We start from the raw sequence: 19,970 nt of genomic DNA on the forward strand, positions 1-19,970 counted from the left end.
TCCAGAGTAACTATATAACTAGACAGTTTAGGTCCAAAGAGAACAACTTCAGTTTGTCTGAGTTTAGAAGCAGAAAGTTCTGAGTCATCCAGGTCTTTATGTCTTTAAGACAGGCTTGTAGTCTGACCAACCTGTTGGTTTCATCTGGTTTCATAGATAAATACAGCTGAGTATCATCAGCATAGCAATGGAACTTTATGCCATGCTGTCTGATAATGTTACCTAATAGAAGCCTGTACAAAGTAAAAAGAATCGGTCCAAGCACAGAACCCTGAGGAACTCCATGACTTACTCCAACGTGTGAGGAAGATTCCTCATTTACAAGAACAAACTGGAATCTATCAGATAAATATGACTTAAACCAGCCTAATGCAGTTCCTTTAATCCCAATAACATGTTCAAGTCTCTGTAACAGAATGCTGTGATCGATCGTATCAAATGCAGCTCTGAGATCCAACAGGACAAGAAACAAGTCCGCTATCAGAGGCTAAGAGGAGATCATTGGTAACTTTCACCAGTGCTGTTTCTGTGCTATGATGCACTCTGAATCCTGACTGAAACTCTCCAAACAGATTATTTCTATGTAAATGATCACAAAGTTGAGCTGAAACTATTTTTTCAAGAACTTTGGACAAAAAAGGGAGATTGGATATAGGTCGATAATTAGCCAACACTTCTGAATCAAGAGTAGGTTTTTTAAGTAAAGGTTTAATTACTGCAACCTTAAAAGTCTGAGGAACATATCCTGTCAACAAAAACCAATTGATCAGATCCAATATGGAAGTATTGATTAAGGGGAAAACCTCCTTGAACAGTCTGGTTGGGATTGGGTCTAAAATACGAGTTGATGGTTTAGAAGAGACTATTGCTGTTGTTAGCTCAGAGAGATCAACTGGACAGAAGCTGTCTAAATACAAATCAGGTTCGAAACATACTTCTAAAGCTGCTCTACTTGATGATACATCAGTGATAATAATGGGAAGGATTCCATTAATCTTCTCTCTGATAGAAACAATTTTATTGATGAAGAATCTCATGAAATCATCCCTGCTGAGAGTTAAAGGAATACATGGCTCAACAGAGCTCGGACTCTTTGTCAGCCTGGCAGCAGTGCTGAAAACAAACCTGGGATTGTTCTTATTCTCTTCTATCAATAATGAATAATAAGCAGTTCTAGCTTTACGAAGGGCTTTCTTATACGTTATTAAACTATCTTTCCAGACTAATTGAGACTTTTATAAATTAGAGGAACGCCACTGTCTCTCCAGCTTTCTTCAGTCTGCTTTAAAGCAGCTGTGAATTATACCAAGGAGCCAACCTCTTCTGACTGATTACCTTCCTTTTCAGGGGGGCAACATTGTCCAGTGTTGTACGCATTGAAGCTGTAGTGCTGTCAACAAGAGAGTCAAGTTCTACTGGAGTAAAGTTTAGGTAGCCGTCCTCTGTCATATCAGCACATGGCAGTGAAGAAAAGGATGATGATATAGGTCAAAGGTCAAGGGTATGATTAAGGTAGTGAGTAGGTCTGTGAACACTTTGAGAAAATCCCATAGAGTCTAATATAGAATTAAAGTTAATATTTAGGCTGTCATTTTCAACATCTACATGAATATTAAAGTCACCCACTACAATGACTTTATCTGTACTCAGCACTAACTGGGATAAAAACTGAGAATTCAGACAGAAACTCAGAATAAGGGCCAGGTGGACGATACACAACAACAAACACAAGAGGTTTTTGTGATTTCCACTTTGGGAAAAACTGAGAATCAGAGATTCAAAAGAGCTAAAACTAATCTTGGGTCTAGGACTGATTAGTAACCCTGATCTGAAGATAGCTGCCACTCCTCCTCCTCTGCCTGTGGTTGGAGGAACATTTAAATAGTCAGAGGGAGTTGATTCATTAAGAACTGAATCTGTTCAGAGTTCAGAGTCCCAGTAGAACCGGTCCAGAAGTCCAAAGTTAGAGCGAGTTCGGTGTGTTAGAGGAGGGGTTCTCTGAAGAGATGAGTCTCTCCTCTGAGAGCATCTGGTTGCTGGTTCCACCGTCATGTAATCACCAAAGAGAGAGTCTGGACTGAGACGGCCTTGTTAGTAGCTGTCATCAACAGCTGGAAATCTGATTTAATGCAGCAACACAGAGATAATGAAGCTCCAGTCAGAGCAGAAAGACTCCAGCTCTATATATAGGAAACAGGTTAGCAGTTAGCTGTGAGTTAGCAGTTAGCTATAAGTTAGCAGTTAGCTGTAAGTCAGCAGTTAGCTGTAAATTAGCAGTTAGCTGTAAGTTAGCAGTTAGCTGTGAGTTAGCAGTTAGCTATAAGTTAGCAGTTAGCTATAAGTTAGCAGTTAGCTGTAAGTTAGCAGTTAGCTGTAGATTAGCAGTTAGCTATAAGTTAGCAGTTAGCTGTGAGTTAGCAGTTAGCTATAAGTTAGCAGTTAGCTATAAGTTAGCAGTTAGCTGTAAGTTAGCAGTTAGCTGTAGATTAGCAGTTAGCTATAAGTTAGCAGTTAGCTGTAAATTAGCAGTTAGCTGTAAGTTAGCAGTTAGCTGTAAATTAGCAGTTAGCTGTAAGTTAGCAGTTAGCTGTAAATTAGTAGTTAGCTGTAAGTTAGCAGTTAGCTGTAAGTTAGCAGTTAGCTGTAAATTAGCAGTTAGCTATAAGTTAGCAGTTAGCTGTAAATTAGCAGTTAGTTGTAAGTTAGCAGTTAGCTGTAAGTTAGCAGCAGATGCTAGCAAACAATGCTTTCTCATCAGCAGTAATGGACCAAGCCGGAGATGTGCACAGCGTAACTCGTAGTAATGCATGTGAACCGTTAATTACTGCGTTTAAACATGTTGGATATATTAACCTCATTAAACAGTTGTACCTGGAGACCTCCATCTTTATCAGAAACATGCCGATAATGTAACGTTAGCACAGCGAGAGTGAGGAGAGGACCGGTGTTGTGTTGGAAACACACCTTAAACACAGCTGCAGGTTGTCTGAGTTACAGAACGGAACCGTTCAGCTAGAAAGCTTCAGCTAACAAAGTAATGTGGGAACAATAATGTTCATCTTTCAGAAAGGAACAGCAGGAACTCCTTAGAAGTTGGTGTACGTCATCTTCATTAGCTAAGCTGTTAGCGTTAGCTGCTGCTAAAGGAAGAAATAAATCAGTAAATAAACCATGAGGAGTTATTTCATTAGCTAAGCTGTTAGCGTTAGCTGCTGCTAAAGGAAGAAATAAATCAGTAAATAAACCATGAGGAGTTATTTCATTAGCTAAGCTGTTAGCGTTAGCTGCTGCTAAAGGAGGAAATAAATCAGTAAATAAACCATGAGGAGTTATTTCTCAGATGCTTCCATTTCCCTGCTCTGAAGTTCAGGCTCTGAGAGTTGGAACTGATCCTCTTTGTGGCTCAGTTCCTTCAGTCCAGCGTTGAACTGGACCAAGTTGTTAAAACAGTGGGATGAAAAGTGTTTGCTGCACATTCACAGTCTTTAGCTAACTCTGCTGGAACATTAGCCTCAGATATAGTTTATCCACTGGGCTCTTATATCCTCTGAGGCTGCTGCTGGATGGAAGATGCATGCTCCTCAGTGCAGCTGACAGCAGAACATTTCCACCAGAAGCTGGCTTCATCCGTCCAGCAGGGTGGAGGTGAGGGGGCGGGGCTTAGCAGAGGAGGCGGAGCCAACTTAAGGAGTGACGTACTTTAGGAATGAAAATCAGAACGGCCCGTTTCTCTGAAACAAAGAAGAAACATTTCCTGGATTTCAGATATCACGAACAGAATGACGAGGGGGTGTCATGTCCACCTTGGTGGTTGGGGAGCCTAAAGGCCTCATATTGAAAGCCGTGACGTCATTGTTGTCCTTTAAGGTGCAGGGTTTGGATTCTCAGATACTCTCCGTCTGACATCTCTGCTTTTTCTCTTGTGGCAGTTTATGGGCTTTAGGGGCGGCTTCCAGTAGACTGAGGACCCGAGTAACAGATCTTACTGTCTGTAAGATGTGGAGCTCTGATGTGTTTGTTGTTTAAAGAAAAAAAGATGAAATCTGAATTCCTAAATTTAAGATTTTCTAGTTCCAAAGAGATTTTAAAGCAATGAACCATGTTTCAGGTTTATTTTTAGAATTTAGAAAGTTTTTACAGTCCACAGGATGCACCTAAACCCATCCATCATCCATCCATCATCCATCCATCATCCATCCATCATCCATCCATCATCCATCCATCCATCCATCCATCCATCCATCATCCATCCATCATCCATCCATCATCCATCCATCATCCATCCATCATCCATCCCTCCATCCCTCCATCCATCCATCCATCCATCCATCCGTCCATCCATCATCCATCCATCATCCATCCATCCATCATCCATCCATCATCCATCCATCATCCATCCATCCATCCATCATCCATCCATCATCCATCCATCATCCATCCATCCATCCATCATCCATCCATCATCCATCCATCCATCCATCATCCATCCATCCATCCATCATCCATCCATCCATCCATCCATCCTGTCCCAGCTGCCATGGGGTCAGAGGTACTCATGAACAGGTAACCAATCCATCACAGAGACAAACAACCATCCAAGCTCACACTCACTCCTCGGGACAGTTTAGAGTCACCAGTTAACCTGACAGCATGTTTCTGGACGGTAGGAGGAACCCGGAGAACCCGGAGAGAACCCACTCAGACACAGAAAGAACCAGCCGGGATTAGAACCAGGAACCCTCTGCTGTGAGGGGACAGTGCTAATGCTAACCCCCCCTCCATCGACACACACATATTCAAATTCATGGGATTGCCATGACCCGGATAACTGAGAATCTAAAGTAAAACAAGAGTTCCTTATTGTCTGACAGTGGATGCTGTGAGTGTCCTGTTGGATTATCAGGCTGTAATCTGTTAATCTCAGTCAGTGTCTCCTGCTGTAAATAGCTGCAGGTCAGATTAGAAGAAGCTCTGTCAGCCACAGCTGAGGGAACAGAACCTGATGAGGCTGAAAAGTGTCGACTCACACCACGTCTGGGCTGCAGCTATTAGTTTCATTAGCAGAACTTTAACAGTAACAGATCCACAGAAGAGGAGGGAGCGATCACAAAAGCTTTGTTCTGGTCCTTTATCAAACAGATGAATCATGTTTCAGCTTTTCAGCTCAAAACAAAGACTGAGGGAAGGAAGGAGAGTGCAGAGCTGCATTCAGGTCACCTTTATTCTGACCAACAGGAAGGCCGGTACATGATGCTGCGTCATCATGATTTCATGCTAACACGAATCTGTGAAACGTCACAGAAACCCACTCCTTCACTTCATGTGCTCCTGTGTGAGGCATTTGGACTGGAAGCAGGTTCTGAGCTGAAGTCCTGTCTGAGTTTCCCTCTGAGTGCTTTCACTGTGTAAGAAGAGGCTGTCGGAGTCTGATGGATCCAGTTTCCCCAGAAGCAGCAGTTAAACTCTTTGTTCTCTGGATGAAACCAGCAGAGTTTCACTGGGAACATTCCTCACCTGATCAGGTGTCATTAAAGCCTTCTTTAAATCTGCTGACCTGCATGATTCCGCTGCTGGTTTTGAAGCAGCATGTTTACGCTTTTATCCTGTTGCAGGATAAAACAGGATGTCACAGAGCTGTTGCAGCTCTGAATGTTAAAGACCTTTGGGCTGGAAAACCACCGATTTTCCAGCTGATCCTCAAGTTTAAATTTGGGCGTTTTGTTCTTTGAGGCCGTGCACTTTCAGTTACTGAGAAGCTGCATTTGTGCTAAGTTCACTGTATGTGAGCCTCTTGACAGAATGCAGGTTAAACTGCTGCTGATGGACAGAATGCAGGTTAAACTGCTGCTGATGGACAGAATGCAGGTTAAACTGCTGCTGATGGACAGAATGCAGGTTAAACTGCTGCTGCTGATGGACAGAATGCAGGTTAAACTGCTGCTGATGGACAGAATGCAGGTTAAACTGCTGCTGATGGACAGAATGCAGGTTAAACTGCTGCTGATGGACAGAATGCAGGTTAAACTGCTGCTGATGGACAGAATGCAGGTTAAACTGCTGCTGATGGACAGAATGCAGGTTAAACTGCTGCTGATGGACAGAATGCAGGTTAAACTGCTGCTGATGGACAGAATGCAGGTTAAACTGCTGCTGATGGACAGAATGCAGGTTAAACTGCTGCTGATGGACAGAATGCAGGTTAAACTGCTGCTGATGGACAGAATGCAGGTTAAACTGCTGCTGATGGACAGAATGCAGGTTAAACTGCTGCTGCTGATGGACAGAATGCAGGTTAAACTGCTGCTGCTGATGGACAGAATGCAGGTTAAACTGCTGCTGATGGACAGAATGCAGGTTAAACTGCTGCTGATGGACAGAATGCAGGTTAAACTGCTGCTGCTGATGGACAGAATGCAGGTTAAACTGCTGCTGATGGACAGAATGCAGGTTAAACTGCTGCTGATGGACAGAATGCAGGTTAAACTGCTGCTGCTGATGGACAGAATGCAGGTTAAACTGCTGCTGATGGACAGAATGCAGGTTAAACTGCTGCTGCTGATGGACAGAATGCAGGTTAAACTGCTGCTGATGGACAGAATGCAGGTTAAACTGCTGCTGATGGACAGAATGCAGGTTAAACTGCTGCTGATGGACAGAATGCAGGTTAAACTGCTGCTGCTGATGGACAGAATGCAGGTTAAACTGCTGCTGATGGACAGAATGCAGGTTAAACATACTGTGAGGGACTTTACTCCTCAGGTGTGGAGCCTTCATGCTGCAGACAGCAGCCCCAACACTGAGCAGGAGACAGGGAACCAGAATGAGTGTCTGTCAGTTCTTTGATGGTTCTGTGGAATAAACAAGACTGAACAGATGGTGTAAAATGCATGGCTGTAACTCTCCAGGGTCTCTTCCAGGTACCTTAGTCCAGTTGTGCGATACTTGTTAGTAAATTAGGGGACGGCTGCTTCCTGTTGGGCGCTGTTCTCAGGACACATGGATAATAATTCATGAAAAAGTTCAAACCATATGTTGTTTCATGTAATTCCACTATATTATAACCAGAAAATACAGACTGTTAATAATAACTGTTGAAAACACAGAGTCTCAGGAGCTCATATGATTCAAAAAGGAGTTCCCAGTATGGCAAAGGTCTGACGATCAGAGAGTGAGACGTTCATGCCAACGACCTTCAATTACGACCAAAGAAGAAGTGACCCGTGCTGCTGAGGGCATTAACCTCTGTAACCAGGTGATGTCACCACCCAAACCCAAGCAGAAGATGACCCCATGGGTCATATTTTAAGCACATTGACTGGCTTGTTGGACAGTGAGCGCCTCCCCGACCCTGCATGTTGGAGTCCAAGGGGGGAGGAACATAGACAAGATGGGGGAAGGTTTGGACTTTGTCAGTTTAGAGTCTCGATGGTGTCAGAAAATCTTTCTTCTACAGTTGGGCCTGAATAAATGTCAGCAGCTGGGTTTTGTTCATCTCTTCTAACCTCTGCTGACCTTTGTGAAAACATGTCGAGTAAAGCATGTTAAATGAAGCTAAATGAAGTTGAATCATTTAAAACATCATCAGGTATCGCTGCAACATTCAGGTTCTTCAGTTACAGACAGTGCTGTGTGAACTCAGCCTGAAAAATCAAAAAGCTTCATTATGTAAGTCTCAGCACAACACTGCACTGCGGTTACTATCGGTCAGAGGATTAAATCCAATTCTACCAGATTACATCTGATAATCTCATTAAAGAGCATTCAGCCTCCATCAGCAGATAAACACTGCAGGCCATCCTCCTCCTTGTTCCATTTCCACGGTGAACAACATGAAATTCAGCTGTTTAGCACCTCCACAGTCATTCAAATGACTGATTCATTTCCAGATGCCTTCCATGGCCGTGCAGGATCCGCTCCAACGTGTTGGAGGCGGTCGGTCGGCCGTGTGAGAATCTGTGCAGATGAACGGGAAACTGCTCTGAATACAACCTCCAAACCGCTCTGAAACCAGATCCGTGGACTGGAGCACAAAGAGCTGCTGTGAGTGCGGCTGGGAACCTGCAGGCTGATTGTTTCTGCTCTGTTTCAGGTTACAAAACTCTGCTCAAAGGGATCTCTGGGAAATTCACAAGTGGGAACCTGGTGGCCATCATGGGGCCCTCAGGAGCCGGAAAGTCCACCCTGATGAATATCCTGGCCGGGTACAGGTGGGTTGTGTCCGTCTGGTTGAGAGTGACTGCTTTCAGATGACTTCAGGGTCTGTCAGGGCCTCCGACAGGGAAGCCTCACACTTCCCCATCTGACTTTGTGCTTTCATGCAGGGAGACGGGGATGAAGGGAGAGATCCTGATCAACGGCCAGCCCAGAGACCTGCGCTCCTTCAGGAAGGTTTCCTGTTACATCATGCAGGACGACATGCTGCTGCCTCACCTCACCGTGCAGGAGGCCATGATGGTACAGAACTACTGAATAAAGTAGTGTTTCAACAACAGAAGCACCACAACACAACAGCTTTCAGTTATTTTCCCTTTTACCACAACATTATTATCCACCAGAACTCAGGGTCCCAGTCAGAACAACCAGTCAGAGTCCCAGTCAGAGTCCCAGTCAGAGTCCCAGTCAGGGTCCCAGTCAGGGTCCCAGTCAGGGTCCCAGTCAGGGTCCCAGTCAGGGTCCCAGTCAGAGTCCCAGTCAGGGTCCCAGTCAGGGTCCCAGTCAGAGTCCCAGTCAGAGTCCCAGTCAGAGTCCCAGTCAGGGTCCCAGTCAGGGTCCCAGTCAGGGTCCCAGTCAGAGTCCCAGTCAGGGTCCCAGTCAGGGTCCCAGTCAGGGTCCCAGTCAGAGTCCCAGTCAGGGTCCCAGTCAGGGTCCCAGTCAGGGTCCCGGTCAGAACAACCAGTAACCACAGTAAGAACAGCTGGCGGGTAAAGCTCAGGGAAAGCATCAGGCCTGGGCCTGGTCACACCAACAACCTTTCTGTGAGGTTAATCATCATTTCAGTGAAGTCAGGTGTTTCTGGATGAAATCCTGCTCAGCAGAGAGCACAGCCAGGAAAGCTGTATGAAAGCCATTACAGCGCAGACCTCGTCTGTGTTACTGGAACATCTTTTGGTTCATGTGTCCCCTTCTCTTTACTGTCATTTCCCAAAGTCTGTGGTCTGAGCACATTTATCCCAACAGAGCAGCAGATGAAGGGGGCGGGTAAAAAATGAGCTCATTTAGAAGGATTCTAAGTTTCTACTCGAGGTTTCAGATGAATTTAAAATAATCTATTCAAATTCATCAATTTTTGTCACGTTTATTTTCTAAAATAAGGAGGGGTCCAGCCCTGTCGGCACATTCATACCATCCGTCCCTGCTCTGAACCACAGTCGAGTGTCTGCTGCACTGTTTTAAGGCTCTTTGAGGATCCTGCAGGGCCACAAACATTTATGGGCTGATCTTTGACATGTTCACACAACAGGAGGCTGGCAGACAGATCAGAGTCATGGTGTAAAGTAGAGTCATGGTGTAAAGACTCAAAGTGTAAATCAGAGTCATGGTGTAAAGAGTCAAAGTGTAAATCAGAGTCATGGTGTAAAGTAGAGTCGTGGTGTAAATCAGAGTCAGTGTAAATCAGAGTCAAAGTGTAAATCAGAGTCATGGTGTAAAGTAGAGTCATGGTGTAAATCAGAGTCATGGTGTAAATCAGAGTCATGGTGTAAAGAGTCAAAGTGTAAATCAGAGTCAAAGTGTAAAGAGTCAAAGTGTAAATAAGAGTCTAAGTTTAAATCAGAGTCATGGTGGAAATCAGAGTCATGGTGTAAATCAGAGTCAGTGTAAATCAGAGTCATGGTGTAAAGAGTCAAAGTGTAAATCAGAGTCATGGTGTAAAGAGTCAAAGTGTAAATCAGAGTCATGGTGTAAATCAGAGTCAAAGTGTAAATCAGAGTCAAAGTGTAAATCAGAGTCATGGTGTAAATCAGAGTCATGGTGTAAAGCAGAGTCATGGTGTAAATCAGAGTCATGGTGTAAATCAGAGTCATGGTGTAAAGAGTCAAAGTGTAAATCAGAGTCATGGTGTAAATCAGAGTCATGGTGTAAATCAGAGTCATGGTGTAAAGAGTCAAAGTGTAAATCAGAGTCAAAGTGTAAATCAGAGTCAAAGTGTAAATCAGAGTCGTGGTGTAAATAAGAGTCAAAGTTTAAATCAGAGTCATGGTGTAAATCAGAGTCATGGTGTAAATCAGAGTCAGTGTAAATCAGAATCATTGTGTAAATCAGAGTCAAAGTGTAAATCAGAGTCAGTGTAAATCAGAGTCAAAGTGTAAATCAGAGTCATGGTCTAAATCAGAGTCAAAGTGTAAATCAGAGTCATGGTGTAAGTCAGAGTCATGGTGTAAAGAGTCAAAGTGTAAATCAGAGTCATGGTGTAAATCAGAGTCATGGTGTAAATCAGAGTCATGGTGTAAAGAGTCAAAGTGTAAATCAGAGTCATGGTGTAAATCAGAGTCAAAGTGTAAAGAGTCAAAGTGTAAATCAGAGTTATGGTGTAAATCAGAGTCAGTGTAAATCAGAATCATTGTGTAAATCAGAGTCAGTGTAAATCAGAGTCAGTGCAAATCAGAGTCAAAGTGTAAATCAGAGTCATGGTGTAAATCAGAGTCATGGTGTAAAGAGTCAAAGTGTAAATCAGAGTCATGGTGTAAATCAGAGTCATGGTGTAAAGAGTCAAAGTGTAAATCAGAGTCATGGTGTAAAGAGTCAAAGTGTAAATCAGAGTCATGGTGTAAATCAGAGTCAAAGTGTAAATCAGAGTCAAAGTGTAAATCAGAGTCATGGTGTAAATCAGAGTCATGGTGTAAAGCAGAGTCATGGTGTAAATCAGAGTCATGGTGTAAATCAGAGTCATGGTGTAAAGAGTCAAAGTGTAAATCAGAGTCATGGTGTAAATCAGAGTCATGGTGTAAATCAGAGTCATGGTGTAAAGAGTCAAAGTGTAAATCAGAGTCAAAGTGTAAATCAGAGTCAAAGTGTAAATCAGAGTCGTGGTGTAAATAAGAGTCAAAGTTTAAATCAGAGTCATGGTGTAAATCAGAGTCATGGTGTAAATCAGAGTCAGTGTAAATCAGAATCATTGTGTAAATCAGAGTCAAAGTGTAAATCAGAGTCAGTGTAAATCAGAGTCAAAGTGTAAATCAGAGTCATGGTCTAAATCAGAGTCAAAGTGTAAATCAGAGTCATGGTGTAAGTCAGAGTCATGGTGTAAAGAGTCAAAGTGTAAATCAGAGTCATGGTGTAAATCAGAGTCAAAGTGTAAATCAGAGTCAAAGTGTAAAGAGTCAAAGTGTAAATCAGAGTTATGGTGTAAATCAGAGTCAGTGTAAATCAGAATCATTGTGTAAATCAGAGTCAGTGTAAATCAGAGTCAGTGCAAATCAGAGTCAAAGTGTAAATCAGAGTCAGGGTGTAAATCAGAGTCAGTGTAAATCAGAGTCAGTGTAAATCAGAGTCAAAGTGTAAATCAGAGTCAGTGTAAAGCAGAGAGAGTGTAAATCAGAGTCAAAGTGTAAATCAGAGTCATGGTGTAAATCAGAGTCATGGTCTAAATCAGAGTCAGTGTAAATCAGAGTCAAAGTGTAAATCAGAGTCAGTGTAAATCAAAGTCAGTGTAAATCAGAGTCAAAGTGTAAATCAGAGTCATGGTGTAAATCAGAGTCATGGTCTAAATCAGAGTCATTGTAAATCAGAGTCATGGTGTAAATCAGAGTCATGGTGTAAATCAGAGTCATGGTCTAAATCAGAGTCAGTGTAAATCAGAGTCATGGTGTAAATCAGAGTCATGGTGTAAATCAGAGTCAAAGTGTAAATCAGAGTCATGGTGTAAATCAGAGCCATGGTGTAAATCAGAGTCAGTGTAAATCATAGTCAAAGTGTAAATCAGAGTCAGTGTAAATCAGAGTCAGTGTAAATCAGAGTCAGTGTAAATCATAGTCAAAGTGTAAATCAGAGTCAGTGTAAATCAGAGTCAGTGTAAATCAGAGTCATGGTGTAAATCAGAGTCAAAGTGTAAATCAGAGTCATGGTGTAAAGAGTCAAAGTGTAAATCAGAGTCATGGTGTAAAGAGTCAAAGTGTAAATCAGAGTCATGGTGTAAATCAGAGTCAAAGTGTAAATCAGAGTCATGGTGTAAAGAGTCAAAGTGTAAATCAGAGTCATGGTGTAAATCAGAGTCATGGTGTAAATCAGAGTCATGGTGTAAATCAGAGTCATGGTGTAAAGAGTCAAAGTGTAAATCAGAGTCAAAGTGTAAATCAGAGTCGTGGTGTAAATAAGAGTCAAAGTTTAAATCAGAGTCATGGTGTAAATCAGAGTCATGGTGTAAATCAGAGTCAGTGTAAATCAGAATCATTGTGTAAATCAGAGTCAAAGTGTAAATCAGAGTCAGTGTAAATCAGAGTCAAAGTGTAAATCAGAGTCATGGTCTAAATCAGAGTCAAAGTGTAAATCAGAGTCATGGTGTAAATCAGAGTCATGGTGTAAAGAGTCAAAGTGTAAATCAGAGTCATGGTGTAAATCAGAGTCAAAGTGTAAATCAGAGTCAAAGTGTAAATCAGAGTTATGGTGTAAATCAGAGTCAGTGTAAATCAGAATCATTGTGTAAATCAGAGTCAGTGTAAATCAGAGTCAGTGCAAATCAGAGTCAAAGTGTAAATCAGAGTCAGGGTGTAAATCAGAGTCAGTGTAAATCAGAGTCAGTGTAAATCAGAGTCAAAGTGTAAATCAGAGTCAGTGTAAAGCAGAGACAGTGTAAATCAGAGTCAAAGTGTAAATCAGAGTCATGGTGAAAATCAGAGTCATGGTCTAAATCAGAGTCAGTGTAAATCAGAGTCAAAGTGTAAATCAGAGTCAGTGTAAATCAAAGTCAGTGTAAATCAGAGTCAAAGTGTAAATCAGAGTCATGGTGTAAATCAGAGTCATGGTCTAAATCAGAGTCATTGTAAATCAGAGTCATGGTGTAAATCAGAGTCATGGTGTAAATCAGAGTCATGGTCTAAATCAGAGTCAGTGTAAATCAGAGTCATGGTGTAAATCAGAGTCATGGTGTAAATCAGAGTCAAAGTGTAAATCAGAGTCATGGTGTAAATCAGAGTCATGGTGTAAATCAGAGTCATGGTGTAAATCAGAGTCAGTGTAAATCATAGTCAAAGTGTAAATCAGAGTCAGTGTAAATCAGAGTCAGTGTAAATCATAGTCAAAGTGTAAATCAGAGTCAGTGTAAATCAGAGTCAGTGTAAATCAGAGTCATGGTGTAAATCAGAGTCAAAGTGTAAATCAGAGTCATGGTGTAAAGAGTCAAAGTGTAAATCAGAGTCATGGTGTAAAGAGTCAAAGTGTAAATCAGAGTCATGGTGTAAATCAGAGTCAAAGTGTAAATCAGAGTCATGGTGTAAATCAGAGTCATGGTGTAAAGCAGAGTCATGGTGTAAAGAGTCAAAGTGTAAATCAGAGTCATGGTGTAAATCAGAGTCATGGTGTAAATCAGAGTCAGTGTAAATCAGAATCATTGTGTAAATCAGAGTCAAAGTGTAAATCAGAGTCAGTGTAAATCAGAGTCAAAGTGTAAATCAGAGTCATGGTCTAAATCAGAGTCAAAGTGTAAATCAGAGTCAGTGTAAATCAGAGTCAAAGTGTAAATCAGAGTCATGGTCTAAATCAGAGTCAAAGTGTAAATCAGAGTCATGGTGTAAATCAGAGTCATGGTGTAAAGAGTCAAAGTGTAAATCAGAGTCAAAGTGTAAATCAGAGTCATGGTCTAAATCAGAGTCAAAGTGTAAATCAGAGTCATGGTGTAAATCAGAGTCAAAGTGTAAATCAGAGTCATGGTGTAAATCAGAGTCATGGTGTAAAGCAGAGTCATGGTGTAAAGAGTCAAAGTGTAAATCAGAGTCATGGTGTAAATCAGAGTCATGGTGTAAATCAGAGTCATGGTGTAAATCAGAGTCAGTGTAAATCAGAATCATTGTGTAAATCAGAGTCAAAGTGTAAATCAGAGTCAGTGTAAATCAGAGTCAAAGTGTAAATCAGAGTCATGGTCTAAATCAGAGTCAAAGTGTAAATCAGAGTCATGGTGTAAATCAGAGTCATGGTGTAAAGAGTCAAAGTGTAAATCAGAGTCATGGTGTAAATCAGAGTCAAAGTGTAAAGAGTCAAAGTGTAAATCAGAGTTATGGTGTAAATCAGAATCATTGTGTAAATCAGAGTCAGTGTAAATCAGAGTCAGTGCAAATCAGAGTCAAAGTGTAAATCAGAGTCAGGGTGTAAATCAGAGTCAGTGTAAATCAGAGTCAGTGTAAATCAGAGTCAAAGTGTAAATCAGAGTCAGTGTAAAGCAGAGACAGTGTAAATCAGAGTCAAAGTGTAAATCAGAGTCATGGTGTAAATCAGAGTCATGGTCTAAATCAGAGTCAGTGTAAATCAGAGTCAAAGTGTAAATCAGAGTCATGGTGTAAATCAGAGTCATGGTCTAAATCAGAGTCATTGTAAATCAGAGTCATGGTGTAAATCAGAGTCATGGTGTAAATCAGAGTCATGGTCTAAATCAGAGTCAGTGTAAATCAGAGTCATGGTGTAAATCAGAGTCATGGTGTAAATCAGAGTCAAAGTGTAAATCAGAGTCATGGTGTAAATCAGAGTCATGGTGTAAATCAGAGTCATGGTGTAAATCAGAGTCAGTGTAAATCATAGTCAAAGTGTAAATCAGAGTCATGGTGTAAATCAGAGTCAGTGTAAAGCAGAGACAGTGTAAATCAGAGTCAGTGTAAATCATAGTCAAAGTGTAAATCAGAGTCAGTGTAAATCAGAGTCAGTGTAAATCAGAGTCAGTGTAAATCAGAGTCAGTGTAAATCATAGTCAAAGTGTAAATCAGAGTCAGTGTAAATCATAGTCAAAGTGTAAATCAGAGTTATGGTGTAAATCAGAGTCAGTGTAAATCAGAATCATTGTGTAAATCAGAGTCAGTGTAAATCAGAGTCAGTGCAAATCAGAGTCAAAGTGTAAATCAGAGTCATGGTGTAAATCAGAGTCATGGTGTAAAGAGTCAAAGTGTAAATCAGAGTCATGGTGTAAATCAGAGTCATGGTGTAAATCAGAGTCATGGTGTAAAGAGTCAAAGTGTAAATCAGAGTCATGGTGTAAAGAGTCAAAGTGTAAATCAGAGTCATGGTGTAAATCAGAGTCAAAGTGTAAATCAGAGTCAAAGTGTAAATCAGAGTCATGGTGTAAATCAGAGTCATGGTGTAAAGCAGAGTCATGGTGTAAATCAGAGTCATGGTGTAAATCAGAGTCATGGTGTAAAGAGTCAAAGTGTAAATCAGAGTCATGGTGTAAATCAGAGTCATGGTGTAAATCAGAGTCATGGTGTAAAGAGTCAAAGTGTAAATCAGAGTCAAAGTGTAAATCAGAGTCAAAGTGTAAATCAGAGTCGTGGTGTAAATAAGAGTCAAAGTTTAAATCAGAGTCATGGTGTAAATCAGAGTCATGGTGTAAATCAGAGTCAGTGTAAATCAGAATCATTGTGTAAATCAGAGTCAAAGTGTAAATCAGAGTCAGTGTAAATCAGAGTCAAAGTGTAAATCAGAGTCATGGTCTAAATCAGAGTCAAAGTGTAAATCAGAGTCATGGTGTAAGTCAGAGTCATGGTGTAAAGAGTCAAAGTGTAAATCAGAGTCATGGTGTAAATCAGAGTCAAAGTGTAAATCAGAGTCAAAGTGTAAAGAGTCAAAGTGTAAATCAGAGTTATGGTGTAAATCAGAGTCAGTGTAAATCAGAATCATTGTGTAAATCAGAGTCAGTGTAAATCAGAGTCAGTGCAAATCAGAGTCAAAGTGTAAATCAGAGTCAGGGTGTAAATCAGAGTCAGTGTAAATCAGAGTCAGTGTAAATCAGAGTCAAAGTGTAAATCAGAGTCAGTGTAAAGCAGAGAGAGTGTAAATCAGAGTCAAAGTGTAAATCAGAGTCATGGTGTAAATCAGAGTCATGGTCTAAATCAGAGTCAGTGTAAATCAGAGTCAAAGTGTAAATCAGAGTCAGTGTAAATCAAAGTCAGTGTAAATCAGAGTCAAAGTGTAAATCAGAGTCATGGTGTAAATCAGAGTCATGGTCTAAATCAGAGTCATTGTAAATCAGAGTCATGGTGTAAATCAGAGTCATGGTGTAAATCAGAGTCATGGTCTAAATCAGAGTCAGTGTAAATCAGAGTCATGGTGTAAATCAGAGTCATGGTGTAAATCAGAGTCAAAGTGTAAATCAGAGTCATGGTGTAAATCAGAGCCATGGTGTAAATCAGAGTCAGTGTAAATCATAGTCAAAGTGTAAATCAGAGTCAGTGTAAATCAGAGTCAGTGTAAATCAGAGTCAGTGTAAATCATAGTCAAAGTGTAAATCAGAGTCAGTGTAAATCAGAGTCAGTGTAAATCAGAGTCATGGTGTAAATCAGAGTCAAAGTGTAAATCAGAGTCATGGTGTAAAGAGTCAAAGTGTAAATCAGAGTCATGGTGTAAAGAGTCAAAGTGTAAATCAGAGTCATGGTGTAAATCAGAGTCAAAGTGTAAATCAGAGTCATGGTGTAAAGAGTCAAAGTGTAAATCAGAGTCATGGTGTAAATCAGAGTCATGGTGTAAATCAGAGTCATGGTGTAAATCAGAGTCATGGTGTAAAGAGTCAAAGTGTAAATCAGAGTCATGGTGTAAAGAGTCAAAGTGTAAATCAGAGTCATGGTGTAAATCAGAGTCATGGTGTAAATCAGAGTCATGGTGTAAATCAGAGTCATGGTGTAAAGAGTCAAAGTGTAAATCAGAGTCAAAGTGTAAATCAGAGTCGTGGTGTAAATAAGAGTCAAAGTTTAAATCAGAGTCATGGTGTAAATCAGAGTCATGGTGTAAATCAGAGTCAGTGTAAATCAGAATCATTGTGTAAATCAGAGTCAAAGTGTAAATCAGAGTCAGTGTAAATCAGAGTCAAAGTGTAAATCAGAGTCATGGTCTAAATCAGAGTCAAAGTGTAAATCAGAGTCATGGTGTAAATCAGAGTCATGGTGTAAAGAGTCAAAGTGTAAATCAGAGTCATGGTGTAAATCAGAGTCAAAGTGTAAATCAGAGTCAAAGTGTAAATCAGAGTTATGGTGTAAATCAGAGTCAGTGTAAATCAGAATCATTGTGTAAATCAGAGTCAGTGTAAATCAGAGTCAGTGCAAATCAGAGTCAAAGTGTAAATCAGAGTCAGGGTGTAAATCAGAGTCAGTGTAAATCAGAGTCAGTGTAAATCAGAGTCAAAGTGTAAATCAGAGTCAGTGTAAAGCAGAGACAGTGTAAATCAGAGTCAAAGTGTAAATCAGAGTCATGGTGAAAATCAGAGTCATGGTCTAAATCAGAGTCAGTGTAAATCAGAGTCAAAGTGTAAATCAGAGTCAGTGTAAATCAAAGTCAGTGTAAATCAGAGTCAAAGTGTAAATCAGAGTCATGGTGTAAATCAGAGTCATGGTCTAAATCAGAGTCATTGTAAATCAGAGTCATGGTGTAAATCAGAGTCATGGTGTAAATCAGAGTCATGGTCTAAATCAGAGTCAGTGTAAATCAGAGTCATGGTGTAAATCAGAGTCATGGTGTAAATCAGAGTCAAAGTGTAAATCAGAGTCATGGTGTAAATCAGAGTCATGGTGTAAATCAGAGTCATGGTGTAAATCAGAGTCAGTGTAAATCATAGTCAAAGTGTAAATCAGAGTCAGTGTAAATCAGAGTCAGTGTAAATCATAGTCAAAGTGTAAATCAGAGTCAGTGTAAATCAGAGTCAGTGTAAATCAGAGTCATGGTGTAAATCAGAGTCAAAGTGTAAATCAGAGTCATGGTGTAAAGAGTCAAAGTGTAAATCAGAGTCATGGTGTAAAGAGTCAAAGTGTAAATCAGAGTCATGGTGTAAATCAGAGTCAAAGTGTAAATCAGAGTCATGGTGTAAATCAGAGTCATGGTGTAAAGCAGAGTCATGGTGTAAAGAGTCAAAGTGTAAATCAGAGTCATGGTGTAAATCAGAGTCATGGTGTAAATCAGAGTCAGTGTAAATCAGAATCATTGTGTAAATCAGAGTCAAAGTGTAAATCAGAGTCAGTGTAAATCAGAGTCAAAGTGTAAATCAGAGTCATGGTCTAAATCAGAGTCAAAGTGTAAATCAGAGTCAGTGTAAATCAGAGTCAAAGTGTAAATCAGAGTCATGGTCTAAATCAGAGTCAAAGTGTAAATCAGAGTCATGGTGTAAATCAGAGTCATGGTGTAAAGAGTCAAAGTGTAAATCAGAGTCAAAGTGTAAATCAGAGTCATGGTCTAAATCAGAGTCAAAGTGTAAATCAGAGTCATGGTGTAAATCAGAGTCAAAGTGTAAATCAGAGTCATGGTGTAAATCAGAGTCATGGTGTAAAGCAGAGTCATGGTGTAAAGAGTCAAAGTGTAAATCAGAGTCATGGTGTAAATCAGAGTCATGGTGTAAATCAGAGTCATGGTGTAAATCAGAGTCAGTGTAAATCAGAATCATTGTGTAAATCAGAGTCAAAGTGTAAATCAGAGTCAGTGTAAATCAGAGTCAAAGTGTAAATCAGAGTCATGGTCTAAATCAGAGTCAGTGTAAATCAGAGTCAAAGTGTAAATCAGAGTCAGTGTAAATCAAAGTCAGTGTAAATCAGAGTCAAAGTGTAAATCAGAGTCATGGTGTAAATCAGAGTCATGGTCTAAATCAGAGTCATTGTAAATCAGAGTCATGGTGTAAATCAGAGTCATGGTGTAAATCAGAGTCATGGTCTAAATCAGAGTCAGTGTAAATCAGAGTCATGGTGTAAATCAGAGTCATGGTGTAAATCAGAGTCAAAGTGTAAATCAGAGTCATGGTGTAAATCAGAGTCATGGTGTAAATCAGAGTCATGGTGTAAATCAGAGTCAGTGTAAATCATAGTCAAAGTGTAAATCAGAGTCAGTGTAAATCAGAGTCAGTGTAAATCATAGTCAAAGTGTAAATCAGAGTCAGTGTAAATCAGAGTCAGTGTAAATCAGAGTCATGGTGTAAATCAGAGTCAAAGTGTAAATCAGAGTCATGGTGTAAAGAGTCAAAGTGTAAATCAGAGTCATGGTGTAAAGAGTCAAAGTGTAAATCAGAGTCATGGTGTAAATCAGAGTCAAAGTGTAAATCAGAGTCATGGTGTAAATCAGAGTCATGGTGTAAAGCAGAGTCATGGTGTAAAGAGTCAAAGTGTAAATCAGAGTCATGGTGTAAATCAGAGTCATGGTGTAAATCAGAGTCAGTGTAAATCAGAATCATTGTGTAAATCAGAGTCAAAGTGTAAATCAGAGTCAGTGTAAATCAGAGTCAAAGTGTAAATCAGAGTCATGGTCTAAATCAGAGTCAAAGTGTAAATCAGAGTCAGTGTAAATCAGAGTCAAAGTGTAAATCAGAGTCATGGTCTAAATCAGAGTCAAAGTGTAAATCAGAGTCATGGTGTAAATCAGAGTCATGGTGTAAAGAGTCAAAGTGTAAATCAGAGTCAAAGTGTAAATCAGAGTCATGGTCTAAATCAGAGTCAAAGTGTAAATCAGAGTCATGGTGTAAATCAGAGTCAAAGTGTAAATCAGAGTCATGGTGTAAATCAGAGTCATGGTGTAAAGCAGAGTCATGGTGTAAAGAGTCAAAGTGTAAATCAGAGTCATGGTGTAAATCAGAGTCATGGTGTAAATCAGAGTCATGGTGTAAATCAGAGTCAGTGTAAATCAGAATCATTGTGTAAATCAGAGTCAAAGTGTAAATCAGAGTCAGTGTAAATCAGAGTCAAAGTGTAAATCAGAGTCATGGTCTAAATCAGAGTCAAAGTGTAAATCAGAGTCATGGTGTAAATCAGAGTCATGGTGTAAAGAGTCAAAGTGTAAATCAGAGTCATGGTGTAAATCAGAGTCAAAGT

The 19,970-nt window shown here is 40.4% G+C and overlaps 1 protein-coding gene across 1 annotated transcript in view; it reads left to right on the forward strand.

The window, feature by feature from the left end:
• Positions 1-19,970, forward strand: part of abcg1 (ATP-binding cassette, sub-family G (WHITE), member 1) — a 32,673-nt gene that overhangs the window by 5,612 nt on the left and 7,091 nt on the right. Inside the window, exons 3-4 of the mRNA XM_072391837.1 lie at positions 8,090-8,207; positions 8,322-8,454. Of these exons, the coding sequence (XP_072247938.1) occupies positions 8,090-8,207; positions 8,322-8,454 (251 nt within the window). The remainder of the gene's footprint in view (positions 1-8,089; positions 8,208-8,321; positions 8,455-19,970) is intronic.

Source organism: Leuresthes tenuis, unplaced genomic scaffold, assembly GCF_036924035.1.
Source record: "Leuresthes tenuis unplaced genomic scaffold, fLeuTen1.0.hap1 SCAF_9, whole genome shotgun sequence".
NCBI classification, from domain to species: Eukaryota; Metazoa; Chordata; class Actinopteri; order Atheriniformes; family Atherinopsidae; genus Leuresthes; species Leuresthes tenuis.